The sequence below is a fragment of the Oryx dammah genome, unplaced genomic scaffold (genome assembly GCF_014754425.2).
Source record: "Oryx dammah isolate SB20612 unplaced genomic scaffold, SCBI_Odam_1.1 HiC_scaffold_17, whole genome shotgun sequence".
NCBI classification, from domain to species: Eukaryota; Metazoa; Chordata; class Mammalia; order Artiodactyla; family Bovidae; genus Oryx; species Oryx dammah.
The window spans coordinates 46,235,477-46,251,252 of record NW_024070201.1 but is presented as its reverse complement, the minus strand read 5'-3'; the positions used below and the strand labels follow the sequence as shown (position 1 = coordinate 46,251,252).

Below are 15,776 nucleotides of genomic sequence, written 5' to 3'. Positions count from 1 at the left end.
TTTGAAATAACATTCAAGGAGCAATATAGTACCTTCCCAACCCAGGGACTGAACCCAGGTCTACTCTCACTGTGGGCAGATTCTTTACCAGCTGAGCCACAAGGGAAGCCCATGAGTACTACAGTAGGTAGTCTATCCCTTCCCCAGCAGATTTTCGCAACCCAGGACTTGAACCAGGGTCTGCTGCATTGCAGGCAGATTCTTTACCAAATTATCAGGGTACTATTTTTTCTAACACACATTTCTCTGTCAAAATTTAGAAGAAACAAATCATAAAAAAAGAGGTCAGAGAGGGCTCAGTTTTGGAACTGAACACACAGCAACTCAGACATGTAGAAGTCTCATCTACACAGTGCCTCCATTTAATCAATTATAAAGTGCAGATTAATTTAAAAATACTTTCTGGACTTGTGAGGATTAATGAGTTAATATTTGTAAAGTTTAGTACAGCAGAAATATAACCCTTTAAAATCAATAACAATAAAAACAACATTGTCTTTTTTTAATGTAAATTTATTTATTTTAATTGGAGGTTCATTACTTTACAATATTGTATTGATTTTGCCATACATCAACATGAATCCGCCACAGGTATACACGTGTTCCGCATCCTGAATGCTTGGGGCTGGAGCACTGAGACGACCCAGAGGGATGGTACGGGGAGGGAGGCGGGGCGGGGTTCAGGATGGGAAAACAACGTTATCTTGTGTCAGGCCGTGCAAGAAGTGATCAACAAAGTTTGCCTTAAGAAAACACTCATCAGAATATGTGTATCACAATTAACATTTAAATAAGATATTCTAACAAAACCTTATTAGAAAGATCTCAATACAATTGCCTTTAATTATAAATTTATGAGGATTTAATCTATGCCATTTTTTATTTCAAAATAATGTGGAAACAATATATGTGACTTGGGACACAGTGACTGCTAAATAACTGTTTGTTGAATGAATTGATAAACAGAATTAACATAGAACACATACTTGGTTTTAACTTAAGTATTCTACTGCATTTAAAAATTTGATCATTTGATATTAAAATGCACATTTGGCTGAAAGAAGTCGAGAGTGAAAGAGAGAGTACAACTAAGATTTTTCTCCCTTTCCACCTCTAATCCTGAAGGATCGGAAAATAGAAAACAAAGAAACCCAGGAAAATCCTACTAGCTGCTTAATGATTATACCAACTTGATCATGAGGATTCTGACCCAAACAGACTTGACACCAGCTTCATTCATTCTTACTGGAATCCCAGGACTGGAGCACAGGCATTTCTGGATTTCTTTGCCATTCTGCACAATGTCTGCTGTGGCTGTGGTTGGTAATTGTGGACTCCTCTACCTCATTCGCTGTGAGGATTCCTTGCCCAGGTCCATGTATTACTTCTTGGCCATGCTTTCTCTAACTGACCTTGTCATGTGCACTACTAAAATTCCTAAAGCCCTCTGCATTTTCTGGTTCCATCTTAAAGAAATCAGCTTTGATGAATGCCTGGTCCAGATGTTCTTCATCTATGCCTTCACAGGGATGGAGTCTGGGGTGCTTATGCTTATGGCCTTAGACCGCTACGTGGCCATCTGCTACCCTCTGCGTTACTCAACTATCCTCACCAACCCTATTATTGCAAAGGCAGGACTTGTCACTTTCCTGAGAGGTGTGTTGCTTGTTATTCCCTTGACTTTCATCATCAAAAGACTACCCTATTGCAGGGGCAATATAATACACCATACCTACTGTGACCACATGGCTGTAGCCAAGTTATCTTGTGGAAATATCAAGATCAATGTCATCTATGGTCTGATGGTTGCCCTCCTGATAGGGGGTTTTGACATCTTGTGCATCTCAGTCTCCTACACAATGATCATCTGCACGGTGGTCAGCCTCTCCTCAGCAGAAGCTCGGTGGAAGGCCTTCAGCACCTGCACTGCCCACATCTGTGCTATAGTTTTCTCCTACAGCCCAGCCTTCTTTTCTTTCTTTTCCCACCGCTTTGGGGGTCACAGGATTCCTCCATCATGCCACATCATTGTTGCCAATATTTATTTGCTCTTGCCTCCCACCATGAATCCTATCGTCTATGGAGTGAAAACCAAGCAGATACGAGACTGCGTCATAAGGATCCTTTTAGGTTCTAAGGATACTAAATCCCACAGCATATGAAAGGGCTATATATATCAGCTAAGGGAAAAGAAATGAAGGGAAAGAGGAGCAAGGGAAAGAGAAAGGAGGAGGAGAGGGAAGGGAATCCAGGGGAGAAAATAGAAGGAAAGGGATATTTCTGTTGGCAATATAGTCAGGGTCTAATAATCCCTTCCTGAGAGCACCATTTTGGCCATGATACTGGGGTCCAGCCCCAGTTGGATCCAGGGTATCCTCAGGGGGATGGCGTCGGCATCTGAAAAAGATTAATTAGAGATCTAGAGGGAGATAAGGAAGGAATGCTACAGTTCAGTTAAGAAAATAGAGGCGAGAAAGAGACTGATATTCCTTGGCTTACGCAGAAAGCCAATAAAGCTCCAGACAAGGAACTTGCTCTGTTCACATAGGCCGCAGGCGCCCTCTCAGTCTCCCGAAGGAGTAAAGACGCAGAGTGCCTTCCAGATCAGGTCTTAGAAGCCCAGGCAAAAAAGTGAATGCAGAGAGCCTCTGAGCTCCAAGAAATCAGCCTGAAAAAGAGATAAAGGGAGAAAGAAAGTACGACACGGGGAGACCAAGCATCATTGAGCTAGGCCCAAACTTTATTTTCTAGGGGTCTTATATACCTTGAGCTGTACATAGAAATACAGAGGTCTCAGGTAATTTACATCATCTTCTGGCCAGAAGGCCTGCTAACATTTTTATGACCCTTTCTGATAATGATTAGTCAACCATAAAACTTATTTTCTCCAAAGGTGATTATTCTAAAGTCAGGCTCCACTCTCAGAAAGCATTAGAAAGGGTTACATTCCCATAGGTTAAGGGTGAAGTGGGCTATAACATGGGAAGAATTTCTGATGTGGTTAAATCAAAGGCTACAGCTTATTTTTCCACATACCAACTATACTAATTAATGTATGTTCTCAAAAACATAATGGGTAAGGAATATGGAAACTTAGCAGCAAATATTGGCTCAACAATGAAACCCTCCACCAGTACTATTCTACTAATTTCTTAACTCCCCATAAGACTCTGTATTTTTAGAATATTATAGGCTTCCTGTGCCTCTCACAGTTGGGAGGCCATAAACAATCACATGCATAACTGCAGGAGCCTGAACAAACCTGTCAGGTTACTTAGAAAATCATCAGAGGGGTTTGGATTGGAACACTCTTATTATGCCCAGGAGAATTATTAACTAAAGCTCTAAGTTGTTTTCTTCAGAGAAATGTGGTCAGGGATAGCCCTTGTTAATGTCAGAAGAGTGTAGTATAGCAGACAGTAAACAGACAGGTTTTGGTTCTGGGGTAGATGCTCGGGCAGAAGACCCCTTGAGACCTGATCTGCCTTGCCTTGTCAGGCTTTTCCGCATGACCTTGTCACGGGTGGGATCTCCCATGCTGGCTCCTGGCATCATGACATAGAAGAGTGTTGACTACTGCATTCCCAGTAAGTGTCTCCAGAATCTCAACATTACTGGCATGGGCACCATACTTTCTAAGTGTTTTCATCTCCTAACCCTGGGAAAGACTCGTCTCATCATTAACCGATATCTCCATGAACAAAAACATCAAAGAATATTGAGACAATTGAGGGAAAGAAAATCAGCTTCAATGATTGTCTGATGGAAAGAGATCATCTGCTGCCAGATTCCACTTTATCCTATATCCAAATAGGGACTGGTATTTCCAGTTTGAAGGCTATTGTTATTTTCCCCTGGAAAATAAATTCTGTACTTTGCTCATCATTATCAAAATTCCTCTATTTTCAATGTTGTCTTTCTGATGGAAGAACTAGGAGGTATACATGAGGTCACTAATTTAATGAAGTCAAAGTCTCTGGATTTCTAATTTAGAAATATATTATTCACCTAACAGCATTCTTCTTTTGTGGATCTCAAATAAAACTGCTTCCCCACAGACTGGTGGGATCTTCAGGTTTATTCAAGATGGCCTTCAAAACTACATAGTCTGGAGAGACAACATAATCTGTTAAACAAATTAAGAAACATAATGATAAATGTTATTTTATAAACACAGGATAAGAAAGGGGGAAAGTACTTATTTTGTGTCTTCTTTCCATCTGAGAACGGAATCTACATTCTCTTTAAATTTTTCACAAATTAATAATTAGAAGAGAGACAAAATAAAATAGTACTTTTACATTAATATTACAGAAGTAATGTAAATTAAATAGAATAGAATAAAGAGAAACTTAATTTTTACTCTGATCCCTCTCTAACCAGCTAACAAGAAAACACATTTTTTCCTTTGATTCAATTTATGTGAACTCATTACATTTTATTTAATTTTGCCCAATTTTCCCCTACTACTTCCATTTTAAAATCATTCCAAAAAACCACCCCACCTCTTAAAATAGAATCTTTTCTCACTTTTAAGAATAAGACTTCTGTAATGAATTGTCAACATTCACTTTTTCCTCTTTCTCAAAACAAAGCCAGCTTAGGTATCTTCTTTCCTACCCATCACCTGGAATTACTTTAGTGACTTCACCATTGCCTTCCAGCTCGAATTGAATAGATTATTCTCCGTTCTCATCCAATATTACCTCTCAGAAATATTGAACATAATGCATTCATTCCTGATGCCTACAAATACATTTTTTTTACCTCAGAAACATTAAAAATTTAATGTTTTCTTCAATTTTCACAATCACCAGTATATGGAGTGGCTTTGGATATCTTGGCCTTGCTCTTTTCTCTTGAGTTTTGTTTTTTTTTTTTTAATGTGGACCATTTTAAAGTCTTCATTGAATGTGTTACACTATTTATTTCTCTTTTATGCTTTTTTTTTTTTGGCTCCAATGTATGTGGAATCATAGCTTCCTGATTAGGGATCAAATTTGCACCACCACCACCACCCCAATGTTGGAAGGTAAAGTCTTAACCACTGGCTGTCAGGGAAGTCCTTCTTTGCCTTGCTTTGATGTTAGTAAGATGAAGTCTGAAAACTCCTTGCTAAGTATGATACAACTTGGGCTTTTCAGTACATATCTTTTATTTAATCAAAAAGTTTTCCTCTTTTTAAAATTTTTTTTATTATAAATTGACATAGAAAGTTATAAAATGATTTTCCATAATTTCTACAAATATTCCATAATTATATGTTTTTTTATCCTTTTTTAATACTGTAAAGAAATATTTAACTTTGCTAGATTAAATCAAAAGTGTATCATTGGAATAAACATTCTTTGATTATTTATATGGTTTTAGAGCACTGTTACTGGTTAACTTTTGTTTATAAATTTTAATATAAATTTATGAAGAAACAACATCTATAACTTTGTTTCTATTGCTATATATTACTTGTACAGTATGCGCCTTTGACCTTACAAGTGCCTTGCAAATAAATTGTACGTCTTTCCTATTTTACTATATCTGGTCATACTTTGTATAAGCCAAGAATTAAGAAACTTGTTCTTCTTCAGTAAAGAGAAACAATATAGATCCATTGTTTTTGACAGCATACTTCCTTGTTAGGGGAATACAGTGGATTGGAGAGATTTGAATAGGAGGTTGATTTCTTTAATAAGTTTTCTTGCTTATGTTTTAATTCTTTTGTGTTATTTTTTGTTTTCAAGTTTGTTAGCATATAGTATTTGTAATGTAAACACTATTTTAAGTTGAGTACATGATGTTCATTTCTAATAATCTTTGAAGGTCTGAATTTGGTTTAATTGTATCTCATTTCTAATTTCCCCTTAATCAATTTTTTTACAAGAAATATATCTATTTGAATATTTTAAGTAACTTTTTGTTTTCCTTAATGTATATTTCATAGTTTTTCTTATTTTAATTGCATGAATTTCTGCTCTTGTTTATTTTCTTGTTTTGAGTTGACTCACTTGCTCTTTGTTTGGACTTTGTATCAAGTATTTTCTTTATTATTGCTAATTCTTCTCTTTTGATAGAGGTTATAAAGCTAAAAATAGAGAAAACTTCTTTGGATATATGCTTTAGACATATCATGATATTTTATCATGAAGTTCTTTAAATAGTATTAATTTTTATAAATGTTTTTTCTCAAAAGTAGTTGCATTATATTTTAGACTCTCCTCTAATTCTTCCTTTGTTATTAAGTTTCAGCTTTATTATAGTTAGATAATATATTTTATTGAGAAGGTTTTTTGAGGGATTCAGATGTTATTTGGAACCCGATATACATTTACTTGTAAATTACACATTTATTACACATCTTCCAGTCTTGTTAATAGATTTATGTTTTCTCTCTGCTTGCTGTGGAATTTCATATCTGCTCACTGTTTATACTTGCTAATCATGTTATTCATGGCTTTTTTTTTTTGCATGTTTCAAGTCTAAGTTCTAAACTCTGTAAAAATTTCTCCAATTACTATATCATTAAAATCATTATTTCTTTAAGCATTTTTAATTATATATTTTTCTCTCCAACTAAAATGTAGGGCTTCCCTGGTGACTCAGTTGGTAAAGAATCTGCCTGTAGTGCAGGAAGCCACCTGCAATGTAGGAGACCTGGGTTTGATCCCTGGATGGGGACGATCCCCCAAAAAAAGAAAATGGCAATCCATTCCAGAATTCTTGCTTGGGAAATACCATGGATGGAGGAGCCTGGTGGTCCATGGGGTAGCAAGCGTCAGACATGTCTGAGTCTTTGCTCGGACCGAGTCTGAGCAAAATGTAATGAATGTCCCTAAAGGCAGAAAATTTTTCCTTCTTGTTCAATGTAACTACTGGGTCAGTTTATGTATGAATTTGGAATAGGCCTCAAAATAGGATTAGTTTTGATTAATAGTGATTCTGATATAGTCTTGGCATTGTCCTTTGTAGAGATAAGATGAGTGGAAAATGATAAGCACATGAATCCCAAGTTCAGTTCTACCACATACTGAGTGATATCAGGCTTTGCTGATTTGTGCATGATTGTGTAGGGCTGGTTGAGGTAGGACTCAGGTGAATGATTGAACTCTTCTTGAAGAGTTACCCAGAAAGAAATTAGCTACTCTGCAGCCTATCAGAGAGTTAGGGTACACTCTTTTTTCTCATTACTCAATGGAGATCAGACAATCTAGGTTAAGTGCAACATGGTGCAAGAATTTCAAGTCTGTTTTCAGGTAGTTTGTCATTTACATATACTGAGAGCTCACCAAGCCAATTACTTTTGGATGCTCTTCTTTCATTTAAAATTGGACTATTTCTAGAGAGACAAATTGAGAGAGAATCCCTCTGCAATTTCTGTATATATAAAATTAAAGTACATACACAAGGAGGAAGAGATGTCACATTCCACTTTTCCTTCAAAATTTTTTTTCAAAAGGCTTTCTATAAAAAGAAAGCTATTCTAAAACATAGATATTTCAACACATTTATGCTTGTTTTAATAAAAGTCTATTAAACTCAAATTAGGAAGTTAGCTAAATGACAAGACTTTAATACTTATCCCTAATTACAACATTCTCCTGGGTTTGACTATGTCAGTCTGACTTGGCTTTTAAAACTCCAGGGAATTGGCTTTCTTTCCATCACAGTAGGCCCCTTGAGTTTATCTCCATCTGTCCTAAAATCTAGAATCCATCTGCATTAGTTGTAAGCCAGTTGCTAGTATACTGAAATTCGACTATACCCAATACAAGTTGAGTACAATACTCCCTACTTAAGATGAGTCAAGTACAGTACCCCCACTGTAAGTACATTGTTGGGGCCAGAGCCAGTCTTTTCATCTTTTGCAGCAATTTGGGGTTATCTTATAGAAGGATTCATTTGTGATGGGAGTATCTGCATAATAATCCTTTAATGTCTCTATAGAAATTATGAAGTGCACTCTGTGTGAAATTAACCTAAATATTGAATGTTATTGACCTTGACATGTCAAAATATTAGAATTTTCCATAATCACTATGTCCTGATATATAAAAAATTATGGTAACGTGTATTAATACCAACATTCTTTAGAGTCATATCTGGTGTTTTCTTAATTTTATTACTTTTTATCTGTAAAATTTTTCATGAAATTTTCCAAGCCCACATTTTAGCTGGCTGTATCTGAAGTCATCATGCTCCAATTCCACTGAGTTTCTGTGGATAATCATGCACTTGTTTTTCTTACCTTTTTGACTTCTAAGAAATATCATGGTATCAGACCTTGATGGGTACTGTCTTGACTGAGGAAACAGATATTTAGGACCCCATTTAAACTGACTATATAAATGTTTAATTGTCATTCTGCCTTAAAAGTATTTTAACTAAGGATTTTAATATAATTTAATTCTTCTCCCAACCCCTGTAGCTAGAAATGAATATTATTTTATAGATTAGAACAGAGGATCCTAGAGGCTTAATCAATTTTTCAAGTTCATAGGACCACATGGAGCTAAATTTTCATCCAAAATATTTGAATTTTTGCTGAACTGAAAGAATAACACATTCAAGCATTTAATTGAAAGGACATGATTTCTCCTACTCTCTGGGCAAGATGTAATATTAATATTTAGCACATATCAGTGGATAAATAAACATAATACAGTTTAAGAATACATTACACAGTTGTTCCAAACCATTTTTCATGTTCAAAAAGCTTTGTCCTAAAATTTTTTGGTGTTTTCATCTAGGTCATTACACTTTCTAAGCTGCAAGCTGGGAGTGTGTATGTATGTTCTTACAAATTCATTACTTTTAGATCTCAATTATATTGAATAGGAATTGAGATGATGGGCACCCCATGGAATTCTCCAGGCCAGAATACTGGAGTGGGTAGTCTTCTCCAGGGGACCTTCCCAATCCTAGGATTGAACCAAGGTCCCCTGCATTGCAGGTGGATTTCTTACCAACTGAGCCACAAGGGAAGCCCAAGAATATTTGGAGTGAGTTGCCTATCCCATCTCCAGCAGATCTTCTTGACCCAGGAATTGAACCAGAATCTCTTGCATTGCAGGCAGATTCTTGACCAACTGAGTTATCAGGGAAGCCCTGTTCCTTAAATAGGTAATTTTAAAATTTTGCTGTATAATGCATATTACAAAAGTTCCCTTTTTGCCTGGTTTAAATTTAATTTGTAAGAATAAATAGATAAAATCAAACATCTCACTGATATACCTTGCCACATTGATTTTTTGTTTAAAATTTAAATGTTTTTTTAATACTTTATATTTTAGAGCAATTTAGTTCACAGAAAAATTTAGCAGAAAGCAGTTTCTCAAAAAATTAAAAATAAGTTTACCACATAATCCAGCAATTCCACCTTTGAATATATATCTAAAATAATTGTAAACAAAGTCTTGAATACATATTTGTACACCCATGTTTATAGCAGCATTATTCACAATCACTAAAGCATAGAAGCATCCCCTGTCCATCAGTCAATAAATGGATAATAGAAATGTGTTACACACACAAAATAAACACACACACACACACACACACACACACGATGGAATGTTATTTATCCTTAAAAAGGGAGGGAATTCTGTAATGTGCTACAAAAAGGATGAAACTTGAGGACATAATGCCAGTAAGAAAAAGACAAATGCTCTATGATTTCCACTCTGATATTTTGAAGGGTCAAAATCATAAAGATAAAAAATGTAATGTTAGTTTCTAGGGGATTTGAGGAGGAAAGAATGTAGAGTTATTTTCTGATAGGTACAGAATAACAGTTTTACAAGATGAAAAGAGTCAGGAGATGAATGATGGTAACGGTTATAGAAGGGAAATATATCTAGTGGCACTGTACCCTTAAAAATAGTTAAGATAATAAATCTTGTTTTATGCCTATTTGGGGGTTTCTCTGGTGGCTCAGATGGTAAAGATTCTGCCTGCAATGCAACCCTGGGTCTGGAAGATGCCCTGGAGAAGGGAATGTCTACTCACTCCAGTTTTCTTGCCTGGGAAAATCATGGACAGAGTAGCTGCAGTCTCAGGGGTTGCAAAGGGTCGGACTCAAGAGTAGGACATGACTGATCAACTAACACTTCTATGTCTATTTTACCCCCTCCCTCCCAAAAATGAGTGGCAGACATAAAAATATCCAATATACCTTTTACACCCTACATACATTTCCCTTAATTTTTTTAATGTAATGAATTATAACTAATAAAATTTTTTGTTAGTTATAAAATAATTTTTAAAATATTACAACTTTAAAATATTTTACAAACCCTAAATGTTCAATCTTGGGTCATAAAATGATTCATTTCATTGTATAGCATTATAAAATAATTTTTACATGCCATGTCCCAATTTTTTATCTTTGTTTTCAATTGAATACTTTCTTAGTATTTTATGACTCTCTTTAAATAAAATCTTTCATCCTTAGAGATTTCTTGTTAATATTTTTAAAAATTCCAGTAGCCTATCATTTTATTTTTATTCTGTTTTCTCTCTTTATATTGAAGTTTGTTGCTATTGTTTAGTCACCAAGTTGTGTCTGACTCTTTTGTGACCCCATGGACTGTAGCCCGCCAGGCTCCTATGGCTATGGGATTTCCCAGGCAAGAATTTTGGAGTGAGTTGCCATATCCTTTTCAGGGGAATCTTCCCGATCCAGGGATGAAACCCGCATCTCCTGTGTTGGTAGGCGATTCTTTACCACAGAGCCACCAGGGAAGCCCATACTGAAGTCAGTTATTTTAATTCCTGTACTAAGTAATTATTCTAAAGCATAAACATTTTTGTTTGTAATATACTCATTTAGGTTATAGACGTGTTAGATATCAGTTTAACTATATCTCTCAAGTTTTGTTTCTCATCGTTTTACTATTCATTACCTTTTGTGATTTTCATTATTATTTACATTTGACCCATTTATTATTTCATATTGTTACTAAATCTTTTCATATATATATGCATTCATAATATTTTGTCTCTTTTATGGTATCAATGTTTTTTAAAAAGTTTTGATTTGTGATCTTTATTTTGTTAATTCTTTTTTTTTAAATCAGATTGGTTTTTCAGATTTTTATTGGAGTACAGTTGATTTACAATGTTCTGTTAGCTTCAGGTGTATAGCAAACTGAATCAGTTATACATATATATAAAAGTGTTAGCGTGCAGTGGTGTCTGATTCTTTGCGACCCCATGAATTGGAGCCTACCAGGCTCCTCTGTCCATGGAATTTTACAGGCAAGAATACTGGAGTAGTTTGCCATTTCCTCCTCCAGGGGATCTTCCCAACCCAGATATCAAAACTACATCTTTCCTAAGTCTCCTGCATTGGCAGGTGGGTTCTTTAGCATTAGCCCCACATGGGACAATACTAGATATATATATATCCATTCTTTTTCAGATTTTTTTCCCCAGTAGGTTATTAGAGATTATTGAGTAGAGTTCTCTGTGCTATTAGTAGGTACTTGTTAGTTGTCTGTTTTATACATAGTGCTGTACTGTCTTAGTCGTTCAGTCATGTCCAACTCCTTGCGACGCTATGGACTCCCACCAGGCTCCCAAGTCTGTGCGGAATCTCCAGGCAAGAATACTAGAGTGGGTTAACATGCCCTCTTCCAGGGGATCTTCACAACCCAGGGATCGAACCCAGGTCTCGAACATTGCAGGAGGATTCTTTACCATCTGAGCCACCAGGGAAGCCCAATACTGGAGTGGGTATATCCTTTCTCCAGGATATCTTCCTGACCCAGGAATTAAACCAGGGTCTCCTGCATTGCAGGCAGATTCTTTACCATCTGAGCCACCAGGGAAGCCCTTATATGTAATAATGTGTGTATTTTAATTCTGATCTCTCCATTTATCCCTCCCCCCCCACATTCCCTCTTTAAGTACCTATAAAGCTTGATTTCAAGATCTTTGAGTCTGTCTCTGTCTTGTAAATATATATCCACTCTTTTTTACTTCTCACTTATAATTAGAACATGGCTTACTTTTATGCTTAAAATGCTCTGTAATCTCATATTTTTTCGTGTAAGTTTATACATAAATTTTTTGGTGCAAAATTGCTTTTAGTGTTGTCAAATCTATATCATTGACAATTTAGGATTAATTTTAAGAAATATTTTGACTTTTTAATTCTCTACTTGTATTTCTTTCAGGTTAAAGTTATGTGTTTAGATTCAGGCAAGGCACAAATATATTGTTTTGTTGAAGCATTCCTCTCATCATTGTATAATTATCATTTTAACTGAATTATTTTCTCTAAAGCATCCAATGTTGATATCACTAAATAGTTTTACTTAAGAATACTTTTTCGTTCTATAATTTGTTTTCAAACTTTGTATTTTAAGTGATTTTTAAAATAAATGCTACATAACTTTTTAAAATTTAATCTCAGAAAGCCTATTTTAATCAACAAGCATACTCCATAGCAATTATTGTGTTTAGAGATATGTGTGAGTTGTCTTTTTCATGTTTTTTTCTAATATTCATGGTTTTATTCTTGACTTCATTTGGCTTTGTTAAAATATTCATTATTTCTTCTAACCCTTGATCGTTTGACGTGATTATTTCTGCTCCCCCTACCCTATCATTGTTCTTTTACATATTTAACATATTCATCTGCCAATGGCTCTAATCTCCTCATGAATAATACAAAAAATCATGGACATGTAAACTGTATAACCCTCCTTCAGTATTTATTAACATAACTAATATATACTGAGTGCCTGTTCAGTGCCAGTCTCTCAGAATAAACCAGTAATATAAATGGCAAATACATCATGCCTTGGTTTCTTCAAGAGATATGTATACTAACTTAATGATCTAGGCTTTAATACACATCTTTTTTTCTTTTTTTAGACAATAAAAACAGGCTTTCTAGTTGCTCATTTCAGTAAAGTGAAAGTTATTTCATTGCTCTAAATTAATGAAGCAATCTCACTATTAAGAACCCATATATCATGCTTAAGGTCATTTTCTTGTTCAGATTTGGGTGTTAAAAGGCCAGATCGAAATCACTGTAACATTTGCCTATAGAGTATCTCTCTAGATTACTATGGGATCTTGACAGTTTTAGAAGATATGTTAAATTTATCCCTTCATTTCAAACGCAAATATTTTTAATTTGATGTTTAGAATATTTAGTAAAATACTGTTTGCTGTATTTCATTAAGAATTAAAAACTTATAGTTCCATCTTCTTCATTAGTTTCCAGAATCTGTTATGCTTTGAATAGAACAGAATGCCATTATCTGGGTTAAGCTAAATACACCCACCAAGTTTACATCAACACTGTTCCTTTGTTTAAACTATAACTTTGAACAAAATTTTTAAAATATCCTGTATTTATATCTTTAATATATGAAATTCTTAAAAGAAAGTAAATAATAACACATCTGGTATAAATACATAGTAACAGTATTGTTTCAATTTTAAAATAACACTAAATAAATACCACATGTAGGAAGGGTATTAGATATAGAGTTACTTGATTTTAGCAGAACTTCTGAAAAAATATTTACCTCAAACTCACTAGTTTGGTTAGTTTTTTGTTATTTATTTTTATGTTTGCTTTAATAGTTATAATGTGAATGTCTGCAGTACTCTAAGAAGCAAATAGATGTTGGAATAGGGAAAAATTACTCAAAAGAAGAGACAACTGGGTTTAAACATACTGAGATTTCCAAGACATTTTTCTCTCTTTCATAGTTGCTTGGTTTTACACAGATTGTTAACATTTTAGGCATTATTTTCCTTGCTATAAAGCAGATATGCTACATGAACTCATATATTTTAATTCAAAGTAATGACATTTCTGAGTACTTTATAAATTCTCAAATCTTCAAAAAGTAAGTTTTTAAAAAATTTATTATATATAGCCTAATATTTTATCTAAAATGACTACATGCATAAAATCTACTACTCTGAGTCTATGTATTTGGTCTCTAAAGAAGACAACCCATTAGCAAATTCAGTCAAGAAACAGACTAATTTCAGAGGACTTTCATCTTGTCCAACTTCCATGACTTACAAGACTGAAGATCATAACAAGGTCCTGATTTCCTTTAATGTTCTATCTTCTGCTACGAGAAGGTGGAAAAATATGACTTGCCTTTATATCATTTTCTGATCATTAGCCAAGTTGACAATAAAGAATGTGTTACCACAGTTCCTGTTTCATTACAAATGTCCAAGAAGTGTTAGTGCTATAATGAGAATAATAAAGATAATGAATTCTCCTTTGATGTTCTTTGATATTATAATATCTTTGATATTATGAACCTGGATAACACCTTTTCAAATATTGTCAGTCAGAGAAATTATTAAGAAAAGTAACTCTCTACTTTTTCACTTAGTGAAGTTTCAGGATCTCAGCAACTCCAACAGCTCAAAGTTCCAGGTCTCTGAGTTCATTCTTTTGGGATTCCCAGGCATTCACAGCTGGCAACACTGGCTATCCCTGCCCCTGGCTCTGCTCTACCTCTTAGCTCTCAGCGCCAACATCCTTGTCCTGATCGTTATCAACAAGGAGGCAACATTGCACCAGCCTATGTATTATTTCCTGGGCATCCTGGCTGTGGTAGACATGGGTTTGGCTACCACCATCATGCCCAAGATTTTGGCGATCTTGTGGTTTAATGCAAAAGCCATCAGTTTCCTTCGGTGCTTTATACAGATGTATGCTATACACTGTTTTGTGGCCATGGAATCAGGCATCTTTGTCTGCATGGCTATAGATAGATATGTAGCCATTTGTCGACCACTACGCTATCCATCGATAATTACTGGCTCCTTTGTGGTCAAAGCAACTGTGTTCATGGCACTCAGAAATAGCCTGACTACTATCCCAATTCCTGTGTTTGCAGCTCAGAGACAGTACTGCTCAAAGAACCAAATTGAGCACTGTCTTTGCTCAAATCTTGGAGTCACTAGCCTATCTTGTGATGATGACAAGACAGTCAAGAGTATCTACCAGCTACTTCTGGCCTGGACACTCATGGGAAGTGATTTGGGTTTGATTATTTTATCATATGCCTTGATACTTCAATCTGTATTGAAGTTGAACTCAGCAGAAGCTGCATCCAAGGCCTTAAGTACTTGCACTTCCCACCTCATCCTGATTCTTTTCTTCTACACAGTCATTATTGTCATTTCTATCACCCACAGTGCAGCAATTACAGTTCCCCTCATCCCAGCTCTACTCAATGTACTCCATAATGTTATTCCTCCTGCCCTCAATCCCATGGTCTACGCACTCAAGAACAAGGAGCTCAGACAGGGCTTATATAAAGTTCTTAAACTGGACTTCAAAGGCAACTAAGTTGGAGAGGATGCTCACCTTTGAAATTTTCCTCCATCTGTGTTCATTACATTCTCAAGGACTGCAGATGACAGAAGAACTAAGGAATTCTAACCATTTTTGATTAATATAAGGAATCACATGCAATTAATGAAATTTCAAAAAAGGGGGTGAAACTAATACTTAATCATGTTTGTCAAGAAAGGCCTTCATCCAAAAGAAAAAAAATGAACAATAGCACAGTTATGCAGATTGAATCAAGGAAGCCAGGGTGAGACAAATGGAATATACATTTCATTTTTGTATCTTGTTGCCCTGACTAGAAATTCTGGAAAATGTTATATAGGGATGGCTAGAGTAGATATCTGACAATCTTTTCTTTTTAATGAGAGTGTCTAACCCATGGACAGGGAGGCCTGGTGTGCTGCGATTCATGGGGTTGCAAAGAGTTGGACACGACTGA

General features: G+C 35.3%; 2 protein-coding genes across 2 annotated transcripts; both read left to right on the top strand.

The window, feature by feature from the left end:
- Positions 1 to 1,196: 1,196 nt before the first annotated feature.
- Positions 1,197 to 2,162, top strand: LOC120876586 (olfactory receptor 52N4-like). Its single transcript, XM_040258561.1, has one exon. It carries the CDS (start codon positions 1,197 to 1,199, stop codon positions 2,160 to 2,162), a length of 966 nt encoding a protein of 321 aa, XP_040114495.1.
- Positions 2,163 to 3,072: 910 nt separating this feature from the next.
- LOC120875890 (putative olfactory receptor 56B2) lies at positions 3,073 to 15,334 on the top strand. Its single transcript, XM_040257646.1, has 2 exons — positions 3,073 to 3,076; positions 14,370 to 15,334. The coding sequence occupies exons 1-2, from the start codon at positions 3,073 to 3,075 to the stop codon at positions 15,332 to 15,334; spliced, it is 969 nt and encodes a 322-aa protein (XP_040113580.1).
- Positions 15,335 to 15,776: the final 442 nt, after the last annotated feature.

Bases quoted from the DNA above. Each gene is read 5' to 3' on its own strand.
- LOC120876586 (XM_040258561.1), top strand. From the start codon at position 1,197: ATGAGGATTCTGACCCAAACAGACTTGACACCAGCTTCATTCATTCTT.